Source organism: Barbus barbus, assembly GCF_936440315.1.
Source record: "Barbus barbus genome assembly, chromosome: 13".
Lineage (NCBI taxonomy): Eukaryota > Metazoa > Chordata > Actinopteri > Cypriniformes > Cyprinidae > Barbus > Barbus barbus.
The window spans coordinates 11581139-11594643 of record NC_136741.1 but is presented as its reverse complement, the minus strand read 5'-3'; the positions used below and the strand labels follow the sequence as shown (position 1 = coordinate 11594643).

The 13505-nt window shown below is 35.9% G+C and overlaps 1 protein-coding gene across 5 annotated transcripts in view; it reads right to left on the bottom strand.

Annotated features, from left to right (window-relative positions):
- The window catches only part of LOC306879640 (SEC14-like protein 1), a 72716-nt gene extending 63651 nt beyond the window's left edge, over positions 1-9065 (bottom strand). For all 5 annotated transcript variants that reach the window (XM_079432772.1, XM_079432770.1, XM_079432771.1 and 2 more), the window contains exons 1-2: positions 8822-9065; positions 7139-7228 (exon numbers count right to left, since the gene is read on the bottom strand). In XM_079432772.1, the coding sequence (XP_079288898.1) occupies positions 7139-7201 (63 nt within the window). In that variant the 5' untranslated portion in view covers positions 7202-7228; positions 8822-9065. The remainder of the gene's footprint in view (positions 1-7138; positions 7229-8821) is intronic.
- Between the last annotated feature and the right edge of the window lie 4440 nt (positions 9066-13505).

Below are 13505 nucleotides of genomic sequence, written 5' to 3'. Positions count from 1 at the left end.
TTTCTCTCTATGGCTCTCAGCATTTTTGGAAAGAATTTATGATATGTAAGTATTAAAATTAAATCTGACAATTTAGTTTACAGTTCAGCTGAAATGTTTGTATGTTATTGACAAGCTGTTACTTACAAATATATGTTAGAGTAAAAAAGGTTTAAAAATGCAGGTTAAAAATAAATTCCCTCTCTGTCTTAGTATAGTGTTGGAACCCAGGATCTCCACTGAAGGACTGAGTACATTTGTGTTTGTGGAAATGCATACAGACCTGGGAACATTCTGATGTTGGCAAAGTTCTGAGCAGGATCCAGTCTTCAGAGAAGTTAATTTATTCCCAAAGGTGGACAAAAACATTGTGTTGGCTTTTAAAAGGCTATTTTGATAATGACTTTTACTCCTATGCTGTGGAAAAGATGGAGGAGTACAGACATTGATAATAAGAAATGTTTTTTGAGCATCAAAGAGATTTCTTTCAAAATACTTTGTCATTGCAATCCCACATGGCCACCAGCAATCCAGCAAAGTTTGGAAAAAAGTGAAATGACTATGAAGGTGGGGTTGTGTGTCATGTTACCTAATGAGATGAAAATAACTTTTGTCCTATGTTGGACATTTCCTTTTTGACTGCTTAAAATTGTATATATATTCTGCAGTTCTATTAATGTAATTGTTGATATTTCATCATAATGAATATTTTAAGCTAAACAACCAATGATTTTTCCATTCATTTTGTCAAATGTGAACATTTTGTTTAGAATTTCGTGTATGTTTTTTAACAATGTATGTAGTGAAGGACAGCACATAATGTGTTAAATTATACACGTTTACACATCTTTGTGATAACCTTTCTGACACATTTACTGTGTTAAAACCATCAACACAATGAATAAGTAAAAATTAACACAAAAAACGTCCCAGACGTTTCAATCCACAAATCACCCACATTTACCATAGTTTTATTGTAGTAACACTAACGGTAACAATGGTTTGGTGGCAGAAAAGTAGGATATTCATATTCCCCCAGTTTCACAGACCAGGCTTAAGTCTAGTCCTAGACTAAAATGTAAGTCTGAACTATTTCAACTGAAAGAAACTTGCAATGACTGATCTTAAAATATATCAGTGCCTTTGGTTTGTCTCAAGATGCTCACAAGTAATGTTTTGTCCTAAGCACATTTATAAAAATTACTTAAATGTCCTAACTGAACTATGGCCTAATCCTGGCTTAGTCTAAGCCCTGTCTGTGAAACAGGGCCATTGAGTATTATATTATTAATATACTAAATATGTTAAAGGAGTAATGGAATATAATTACATTATTTTGTTAATTATTCTATCAGTTGATGTGGATTTGCAATTGACTGAATGTCTTTAGGCTACTGTTCTTCAATGCAAACACCATAGAAACCATATAGTTAGGCTACCTTTTTTACCATGATAATGAGGTTCTTTTGGTTATGTATAAAAGATGAGGCTGTTACAGTTTTCACAATGGTACTCTCAAATGTACACCTGCATCCCAACTCAAAAGCAATAAATGTTCAGGAAGAGAGTTAAGAGTTTTCAGCCTTTTTTTAAATATATATTTTATATAAAAAATATGACATGCAGATTCAAACAATGACATAAATCTGTTCAAAATAATAATTATTAATAATCGCAAATACAATCTTAAGGGAATAATCAACAATTATGATTTTTGTCATAATCGTGCATATTCGTGCATAGTGTATATTCCAAGCATTCTGAAGGTATACTGTGGGTTTGGTGAGAAACAAACCGAAATGGCAAGTTATTATACAGGTCCTTTTCAAAAAATTAGCATATTGTGATAAAGTTCATTATTTTCTGTAATGTACTGATAAACATTAGACTTTCATATATTTTAGATTCATTACAACACAACTGAAGTAGTTCAAGCCTTTTATTGTTTTAATATTGATGATTTTGGCATACAGCTCATGAAAACCCAAAATTCCTATCTCAAAAAATTAGCATATTTCATCCGACCAATAAAAGAAAAGTGTTTTTAATACAAAAAAAAGTCAACCTTCAAATAATTATGTTCAGTTATGCACTCAATACTTGGTCGGGAATCCTTTTGCAGAAATGACTGCTTCAATGTGGCGTGGCATGGAGGCAATCAGCCTGTGGCACTGCTGAGTTGTTATGGAGGCCCAGGATGCTTCGATAGCGGCCTTAAGCTCATCCAGAGTGTTGGGTCTTGCGTCTCTCAACTTTCTCTTCACAATATCCCACAGATTCTCTATGGGGTTCAGGTCAGGAGAGTTGGCAGGCCAATTGAGCACAGTAATACCATGGTCAGTAAACCATTTACCAGTGGTTTTGGCACTGTGAGCAGGTGCCAGGTCGTGCTGAAAAATGAAATCTTCATCTCCATAAAGCTTTTCAGCAGATGGAAGCATGAAGTGCTCCAAAATCTCCTGATAGCTAGCTGCATTGACCCTGCCCTTGATAAAACACAGTGGACCAACACCAGCAGCTGACATGGCACCCCAGACCATCAGTGACTGTGGGTACTTGACACTGGACTTCAGGCATTTTGGCATTTCCCTCTCCCCAGTCTTCCTCCAGACTCTGGCACCTTGATTTCCGAATGACATGCAAAATTTGCTTTCATCCGAAAAAAGTACTTTGGACCACTGAGCAACAATCCAGTGCTGCTTCTCTGTAGGCTTGACCTGGGGAATGCGGCACCTGTAGCCCATTTCCTGCACACGCCTGTACACGGTGGCTCTGGATGTTTCTACTCCAGACTCAGTCCACTGCTTCCGCAGGTCCCCCAAGGTCTGGAATCGGTCCTTCTCCACAATCTTCCTCAGGGTCCGGTCACCTCTTCTCGTTGTGCTGCGTTTTCTGCCACACTTCCCACAGACTTCCCACTGAGGTGCCTTGATACAGCACTCTGGGAACAGCCCATTCGTTCAGAAATTTCTTTCTGTGTCTTACCCTCTTGCTTGAGGGTGTCAATGATGGCCTTCTGGACAGCAGTCAGGTCGGCAGTCTTACCCATGATTGCGGTTTTGAGTAATGAACCAGGCTGGGAGTTTTTAAAAGCCTCAGGAATCTTTTGCAGGTGTTTAGAGTTAATTAGTTGATTCAGATGATTAGGTTAATAGCTCGTTTAGAGAACCTTTTCATGATATGCTAATTTTTTGAGATAGGAATTTTGGGTTTTCATGAGCTGTATGCCAAAATCATCAATATTAAAACAATAAAAGGCTTGAACTACTTCAGTTGTGTTGTAATGAATCTAAAATATATGAAAGTCTAATGTTTATCAGTACATTACAGAAAATAATGAACTTTATCACAATATGCAAATTTTTTGAAAAGGACCTGTATTTTATGAAAATCTTGCGTTGCAGTCCTGTGTGCGAGTGTGCAGCAGCTCAAGCCTCGCACAAATGCATATCCTTTTGAGATATCAATTATAATCAATTTTAATAAAACACAAGACTACATTATAAAACTCTAACAGTAGACTATCTATTGTTCTCCGGTTGTCAGTCAGGACAGTTCTTGCGTAAACATTATAGGCCTATTTACAGTATACCCAAGCCAATTAATTATTCTTTCCTTTTTGTCTTAGTTTAAAATATTTATTTTGAAACAAATTAATTAATTATTTAATTAAACAAACAGACTTACTGGGTGAGCAGGGTAGGCTATGACAGCCATCAGATCAAACCCTGCCTTGATGCAAAGAATAGAATTTATATCTACACAGAAAAAAACCCTGTCTAGAGCCATTCATTAGTCTGTTTGTTTGATGAAAAAAAATGTAGTTGCAATAAATGCTTTCAGAATCCTTACAACTGCAGCAGCAGAGGACTATTATTCTACTGAGTGACACTGCAGAAGAACTGATTACGGCACAGTTTTATCTTCGGCTGACCTATCAGAAGAAAGAGGCGTTTAATTCCCGCCCACATGTAGAAATCGAATATTCAAGCTGTTTATTCATTTTTATACCCCTGAACGAAAAATGAAAATTTAAGATGAATTCTCGTTTTTTGGAGAAAAAAAACGAAAAAGGGGCTGTTTTTTTTTTTTTTTTCATTTTTCTACTTTCAATATTAAATCAAAAAACCAATGAACGAATGATACACGGATTCAGAATCGATGCAGTATCATTACTCGATTCATGATGCATCAATTTATTGTCCCAGCCCTAAAATTTAGATACTTGCAGATTAATTTATTCAACTTTTGATAAGAAAGAATTGCATAATAAAGCTAAAAATCAAACTTAGCTCTCTGCGCTTTCTAGCTTTTTTTTCAGACAACAAATTTATACCAACACTCATTGCTGACACCAGAACAGTTAAGCAGGCGAAGAAACGCTGCACTATGCTGCTCTGACACATTTGCTACTAGGGGTGTTATGGTACACAAACATGACAGTTCAATATGTACCTCTGTTTTGACGTCACGGTTCAGTATAGTACGGATCAGCAGGAGGAAAAAACACTAAATATAATTTGCAATTATTATGAATTAAAATATAAAAATTATATATATTTTTTTTTCTTAATTAAACAATGGTTTACTGAACAAATTGCACTTTTTAAAATAAATTCAATTAGAATTAAAATATTCTACCTCAGCTTCTGCTCTAAACTATAGCGAGCCCTTTTACATTACTATAAGGTTACAATTAACAACAGAGCCCAAACTTAACTTAATTCAATTACTATTTATTTTTAACTATAATAATCAACACTCAAATTAAAAAATTGTATGCAAACATGTCTTTAAATGATCAAATTACAATAAATAAAATAATAAGTGTTAAATGTTACAATAAAATGTTTTGGAAATATAATCACTTACACAGTGGCTGTCATAACTTGTTTCATAAAAGATTTAAACATACATTAAATAATTAAGACATCACTAACAGGTAAAGTAAAATATAAAATAAAATAAGTATATAGTCTAATATTTCACAAAATGTTCTTCAATAGACTTAATTTCTCTAGCAAAAACCGAGCTAATGACTTGCCTGAGGTAGCCTAAATGAAATGCTACGTCACATTTTGTTTACAAGCGGTTTTAATAACGTCTTTCCATGGTTGAAATGCTAACTGAGCGATTACGAGAGGGGTGAGATGTTAATTCATGTTTATTTCATATTAAAACTAGTAATAATTAAAGAAGTAGGGGAGATCACGCTCACTCCGCACTGCCGTCATTACTAAAGCATCTATCCAGCGATCTGTCTTGCCATGTCAAAGAGCGCCAAATCGGCATGTATTGTCACGTGTGCACTGAACCAAAAGACCCTTACTGAAAATTTTCAGTACGAATACGTGTACCGTTACACCCCTATTTGCTACTAATCTAGAGATAATACTGGTAACTAGTTACTAAAAGTGGAAGACTATGAAAGTGGGGACAGGGCTCGGCAATAAGGAGTGCCCGATGGCCCTGGGCCAGCGTGAAGGACGCTCGGGACAGTAGTCGGATTTGTCACTTGCCCAATCGGGCCACTGCAGCGTCGTCATGAAAGTTTATCATTTGCATATGTTTTTAAGCTTTGTTAAAAAGTGATTAAAAAGCATTTGGGTGCAAAAGACAACTCCTCACTACTTGCACGCTGTGTTCTGTGTGAACAGTGCACGCACAGACAGCCACGTCTCTGACATGCGCGAGCCGCCTAAAAGGGTGAATACATACAAAAGTAGCACATGTCAAAATACCCGTCTTGTCAAGTAACTTTGTAGATTTAACAGTGATTAATCTATATTTAATTTATACTGTGGAGTACAGATGCACCGATTGACCGGACATTTTTTGTTTTATTTCAGACTATCTTCTGTTCCGTGCTTGCACACAAACTGCACTGCAATAATTTTCCAAAATGCCATGTGTGAGGAAATATTACATTATTATTATAATTGGTCTGTAAACAGCCGTTAACAGAGACCAGAGACGTGAACAAGATCACTGTTCACGATGCGCAAAATATAGGAAGAAAATTAAAATATTTAATTTTATGTGTGTTTCTGAGGGGAACTGGCTGTTTTCAGAAAGGTTTACATGGTTTTCTTTTCATCTTGCCTCCGTATAATACATTTAAATTAGAGTTAATACATGCAGCACTGCTGTGTTTAAGAGTGGTAACCAAGGAAACACTGTTTTATTGCTGTTAAGCACCACCTGCTGTCAGAGAGTGAAATTGCGTCTCACTCTGCTGTTTCTGTTTCGTGCAATGTTTTTTTGCAGCATAATTTTACCAAGCTAAAGTCAGACCATTCTGTTTTTGCTTCAGATTTTGAAATTATACAGTCTAATATAAATCAAAGATTGCACATTTTTGTTTTGATCGATTCATGATTAAAATGCAGTGGTTGCCTATACTCTCAAATGGCTATGAAAAATAAAGGTGCAGAGTGAAGAATATGCAAATGTTATTTTATCAGATTTTTACATTTCTGTACCTGAACATCTAAAAACATAAAAACCTAAAGCGTCATTTCATTTCTATCTTTGAGCTATAGGCCTATATTTAATTGTGCTATTACTTGTAATTTTTTCATGTGTACTTATTTACTGGCGGTTCACTTTTCTTTAATAATATTTGAACTTTATATTAATTTATAGCTAGTGGTTTTTGCTGTGGTATCAAAGTTGAAATTCAGAATTGTAAAATTGAATTGGTATCTAAAATATTGGTGTCATGTAAGCTTATTTATTGGAAAACAAGATAACATAGATCAAAAACCGGGCCAGTAGAAAAAATCCTTAACGTTGAGTCCTGGGGGAATTAGCAAACCGTACGAAAGGCTGTTGAAAGGCAGTGTATAATGGAAACTGGTCCATGATGCCCTGCTGTTGCATACTGCAAATGAGAACTATCCATAGGTCTCAACATGCCTACTGGGTGACAAACTGTACTGTACTGTTACATATTACATACATTGAAAAATGTGCTAATGTGTAAGTCACTTACTAAACATAGGAATGTTATTAATCTTTAAACCTGCAAATGGACTACTGCAAGCACCTGTATAGTAACCTTTGTAAAACACACAACACAAACTCCTTCCACATTCCTGTGTATAGACTGCCACAACAGAATATGCTATTGAGTGTTAAGACTGTGGTTCACACTTACTACCATGACCAGTTCAAAAGGATGTTTGTACACCCTCACTGGGGACTGATACTTCTGCACCATGGTGGAGCCAACAACACTGCCGAGAACCTAAAAAGAAAAAAATCCAGGAAAGCAATCAAACATTCCATTTTATGTAATAAACCCAGCAGATTTGGCCTAATTTCTCAGAATTAGTATTATTACATAACACATGTACGAATGCAAGAATCATTTTCTTTAATATGTAATGAACAAATCGTCTCGTCACATGTTGGAAGGAAAGGAATTTCAGAAATGTCCAGTTCAGGCCATTTTATTTTGATTCCATTGCCTGAATACACAAACAGATGTCTGAATAAGAAATACTGAGAAAACAAATAAATAAATCTTTATTGGGGGTTCCCTGTGTAAGAATAGATTTATGTTGTAGACACAGAGCAATGCAAGCTGTCCTTGCCTATCCTTTAATTTGCAACTAAATGCTTTTAAAGTTTGATAACTTTATGTCTGTCTCAATAACAAGCTAAATGTTATAACAGCAATCCTACTTGCCAAATATAAACACATACGGACTTGTGATTTGTTATTTCTATGGCATTTACTATGTAGACATCTTGTTGGGCATGTAAGATTAAATAGTTCCCTGAATCAAAATTCATCGTGTTATACAGATAACAAGGGAAGCTTAGCAACTGGTATTTCATGCAAGAAAAAAACAACAACAACAAGCTACCCAATTATGAACTAAAACAGCTATATTACTGCCAATAATATACATCATCCAAAACACTGCGGTCTAGAACAATAACTACTGCTATTACTAATAAATAAATAAACATTCGTTTGCGTTATACTGACATTAAACTGGATGAATCTAACGTTGTATATGGGTAGTTGACATATCAATGTGTCCTATATATGGTTTGACAGAAAAATGTAATAAAAAAAAAATTTAATTAAATAACCTCTACATTGAAGATAAACCGCTCTCATGCTATTTGTAACGCTAAGAATGAAGATACATTTTGCTCATGTTATTTATGTTAAGGATTTTTCTACATTTTTGCTATTTCCCACCATAGAACGCAGTCCAAATTTTATTTGTCAACTACCCATATACTAGCATGTTTTGGGTGTGATCTGTGTAAGTTATAACAAAATGATAGTGACATAAAATAATCATAATTTAACATGCGCAGTTTAAACCGAGAAATAACTTGTCATTATATAACATCCGGCATAGAACTGTCTCTCTAAATAAACGTAATGGCTGCTTATTTATCCACATTTAAATGTTTTATATTATGAATAACATGTCTCAGCTCTGTAGCTAACGCAATTAGCCGGTTAGCACACCCAATACCATCTCTTAACGTCCCTCACTTTAAACTCAAACACAAAACTCCTTTTTCTTTTCATCCTTAAACGTGTGTTCATTTAATACCTCTATAATTTAATATATCGTTATTAAAACAAGGCACATATATTCATAAATGGTTATCGTTAGTGACGGCTAACGTGCTAGCTGCTAACTGTTTTAGCAAACAGAATTAGCGAGTTTAGCTGTGATCTGCCGGCTGAAAATAATATATTAATCATTTTTACACTGTTCAATCAATATCTAATTTCAGGCACATTCTGTAGCAGTGATTGAAGCGATTTTTTTTTTTTTTTGTCTATATACTGTGTAAATGTACTTACTGAAACAAACTATGAGGAACTGAAAATAGATAATTCGTAGAAAATAAAGCAGTCCTTATGAATCTGAAAGATGTCCTGCAGGTTCTAGATGTTAGGATTTGAGATATCCATGACTAAAATGATCTGAATCGAAGTCGAGCAGTGCTTCCGATTAGACAAAGTCCGGACTCACGGATCCGCTGCTGAATCTGCCCCATCATACACTGACAGGCTGCAGGGAAGAGAAAAATACTGCTCCTCCTCCTCGTCTCAGTATTTTTCCGAACAGTCTAGTTTGCTGTAGTTGTCATCGCCACCATGCGACTGACCGATAAAGAAACAACACAAGAAAATTCACCTCCGCAAACCTAGAAAAAAATCATGCCTACCAGAGTGCACAAATCATTAAAGGGCTCTGAGCTGCACAAGCTCTGATAACGACACCAACTATGGCAAGCCGTTTTAACATTTAATCTATAAACCATACTAGTATCTATTTTCATGCTACTAGAACTTGTTTTTAGATACTAATATCTTTTCCATTAAGTACTTATTCATTAGCTACTACTTATTCTTACATTCACATTTAGTCATTTATCAGACACTTTTATCCAAAGCGACTTACAAATAAGGACAATAGAAGCAATCAAAACCTTCAAAAGAACAATTATGCAAGTGCTATGACCAGGCGCAGATTAATGCACAGTCTGCAGCCTAGGGGCCCCCGGATTATCCAGATTATTATTATTATTATTATTTTAAATGGACTAAAATTGGCCCATAAGAAACATTAAAGGAGGATTCGTTACAGAGCGATTGATAGAATTAATGTCTTGTATTGTGCACTCAGTACTGCCTAGAGTTCTTTAAATCGAAACCGAAAGTAAAACGCGCCCGCGCATTCAAGTAATTTTAATGCACACTGTAAAAAATCCAATTAACAAAATGTTGGAAGGGCAAAAGTATTTAAGTTGAACTATCTTTATTGCTTGGGCTTAGTTGAGAAGACATTATATTAAGTCTGCACAAATATATTTTAAAAACATGAAATTAATGGTTATTTTCAAATCCAGTCAACATTCAGAATGCTAAATGTTGACTAAACTAATGAAAACAAATCCAGCCAACACTGGGATCATTCTGCAGGTGCACGCACCTGAGTGACTTCATGGGAAAAACAGCACCGCCATCTTGTCAAACTCACGCCTCAGGTAAGTTGCACTAAATAAATGTTATTTTTTTAGACTACATTTAACGAGAAAATCATGCAACATATTCGATTTTTTTGAGTGGACATTTAGAAAATGTTTTATGAGTTGTATATCTGAAGAAAGGTGGATATAAGACAGGATATATCAAGTTCAGGCATCAGGTAAATTGAGTGGCACTGAAATATTTGTACTTAACGGTACACTGAATTTATCAAAACGTATATTTAAAAGGTGTAAATGTTTTACTTAAAACATATATATTTATACACAAACGTACAACCTATATAAAAACATCGAATAAGCGTTGTATGATATGTCTGAGGGAAATTTAAGTGAAGGGAATGTGGTCTTTCACTTTGTTTAATCATAAAATACTTAATACCAAAAGCTGTGTTGTTACTATAATGCATTTTAGCTAATTTTGGCGTGTTGTATGATATTTTTTTTTAGTGCTGTCAAAGCTAACGCGTTAACGCAAATTCATTTTAACTGCACTATTTTTTTTTTTAACGCGCGATTAACACAGCGCGTATTTTCTGTTTGACCCGTTGCCCAACCCGTAGTTGGAGAAATGGATATGCACAGTGATGCACGCTCAGTTGCTGTTCAGCACGCGGCACAGAGGAGCAGCGCTTTAATTCAGTTAAACACAGATATTATGTTGCTTCTCTAATTTTACATGCAAGTATAGCCGAAATCACAGCACAGCTATTTTCTTTATTTTATGTGTATTTGATTTCATCAGGCGACGGTGCGATTATCATGATTTTTTGCAGATTAACATCTTGGAAGTGAGAGCTGGTTATGTTGTCTTAATGGATCGCGTTTCAGTCACTATTTCATATTCATTCCGTTGTCTGACAACAGAAACAATAAAATATATAAATGAAAACAGTTTTATTGAGAATTTAGCTTAATCAATATACCATATGTGGGCACCAGTGGGGATTTCTTTAAGACTGCAAGGGAAGCTCGGCTTCCCCTATAATGTCAAAACATTAATGGTCAAATATGTACTATTGTGTTAACATTTTATTGATTAAAAATGCGTTAGAACACGTTCATCTCAGAGACGAGTTCGTTCAGAATCAGCTACATATAGCAGGTGACTCGGTTTCCTTCTCATATATTCCCGTAGCATCAGTGTATTTCACTGTTGAAGCCCAGCGTCCATTGACTTCTATGGGGCTGCTTTGAACAGTTTTTTTCAGTGCTTCAAAACTAGATGGTCATTGGATAAATGCTGCGATTATGTCCCGCCCCCGGACGCTCAGCGTCTCTGGGGGTGAATGGAGGAGTGGGCGGGGCTGGACTCCGGGCTTCTGCGTGATGATTGGAGGGTTTGTCGAAAGACTGCATCTCCTTTTGATTGACAGCGATTGTGTCCTATAAGAAGTCGCTGATGCTGAAGCTATTCGAGCCAGTGTTGCCAACTTAGCGACTTTTCAGACCACCCTAGCGATCTTTTTCCCCAAAAGTGACTAGCGACAAATCTAGCGACTTCTTTGACAAAACTTAGCGAGTCTCTGTGATCGCTGGTACTGCCGCAACGGCGCGAGGTGAGCGCGCACGCACTTCTTTCTCTGTTCAGTGAGCGGCTGAGAGGAGCAGCGCGTTCAGTTCAAATAGATATTATGTTGCTTCTCTAATTTTACATGCAAATATAGCCAAAATCACAGCACAGGAATTGTCTTGTCTTATCTTGTATGTATTATTTGATTTAATCAGACGACGGCTCGATTATAAATTAGGATTTTTGTGCATACTAACTTCTTGGGAGGGAGAGCTGGTTATGTATTCTTAAAGGGCTGCGTTTCAGTCACTATTTCATATTTATCCCGTTGACTGACAACATAAACAGTAAAATATATAAAGGAAAACAGTTTTATTGAGAATTTGGCTGCATTAAAATACAGTATGAGCACAGAGAGACAAACAAATGTAAAAGTCTTTCCTGTAGCTCAAATAGTAGAGCATGGCGCTAGCAACGCCAAGGTCATGGGTTCGATTCCCAGGGAAAGCAAGAGCTGATAAAATGTAAAAAAAAAAAAAACTGTAACTTGAATGCAATGTAAGTCGCTTTGGATAAAAGCGTCTGCTAAATGCATAAATGTAAAATGTAAATGTTAAAGGGAATATGATGCGATGACGTCATGAATATGCTAATTAGCGCATGACGTCATCTGGCGACATTTAGCGACTTTTCAAACTGGCTTTAGCTACTTTCCATCGAAAGAAGTTGGCAACACTGATTCGAGCTCAGTCCCATAGTGGACTTTGCAAGTGTAGTCAAAAGACAAACTGCTGCAACTATTTCTTGATATTTGCTTGGCGAAAATGCTGGCCAATTTTCATTATACATTTCACACAATTATACACCACATTCCTTGTTTCAGTTTAACCTAATTCCCACATTTCCTCCATCGAGTTTAATGTTTTTTTAGATCGTTTGTTCATTCATTCATTCATACAGTAGGCCAGGCGGTGAACTAGCCAGCTAGCAAACTGCACACGATGGCAGAATTTACGTATAAATAAATGGACAATTTTTATGATGTAGGCCGAAAATGAGCTTCCCCTTTTTGAAAGACCAGCAGCCGCCACTGGTGGGCACAGAGAGGGAAACAAATGTAATCAAAAATAATATATGTACATTTTGCATGTTCAGAAGAAGAGCTGCCCTGTCGTGCAAAAATGTAAACAGGTTTGTGTAAGTAAATTGCTCGGTGCAGAGAAAGAGAAGTAATGGCAACCTGTGTTTTTTTCATGTGTCTAATAGACATGAACAAGTTCTTTGAAAAACATCTATGACCTTTGAAACATGTATAGTCTTCATGCTCAATGTTGACTACGATTTCAATAATAATAAACATACATTTGCATAAAGCATCCATATTTGTCCATGCCCACTCTAATACTCCATTAGAGTATTCAAAATTTGAAAAGTATTAATTTAAGGTACATTTAGAACAAATAAAAATGTGCGATTAAGTTGCAATTAATCGTGAGTTAACTCATGACAATCATCCGTTTGAACTCGTGAGTTGAAACGGAGCGAGAGAGAGATGAAATGGAGCGAGAAAAAAAAAAAATAGGCACGAATAGAAACGCGAGTGGAAACGCGAATGATAAGCTAACCGGCTGACGAATGCTAATGCATGGCACACACGTTGCACTCGCGGTTTTAGATTAAAAGCGAACGATCAAATTAGTCAGATTAGTTTGATAGATAATATCAGAAATATGGAGGGAATTATGTTATATTTTATCACTTTTATGTTTTATAACCTAGATTTGCTCTGTTTGACAGAAACATGGCTAAAACGAGATGAATACATTACTTTAAATGAGTCTTTAAATGAGATTACTGCTATAAAAATGAGCCGCGTCCAAAAGGTAAAGGGGGAGGTGTTGCTACAATTTATAGCAATATTTTCAGTATTTCTCAGAGGGCAGGCTTTAAGTATAACTCGTTTGAAGTTATGGTGCTGCGT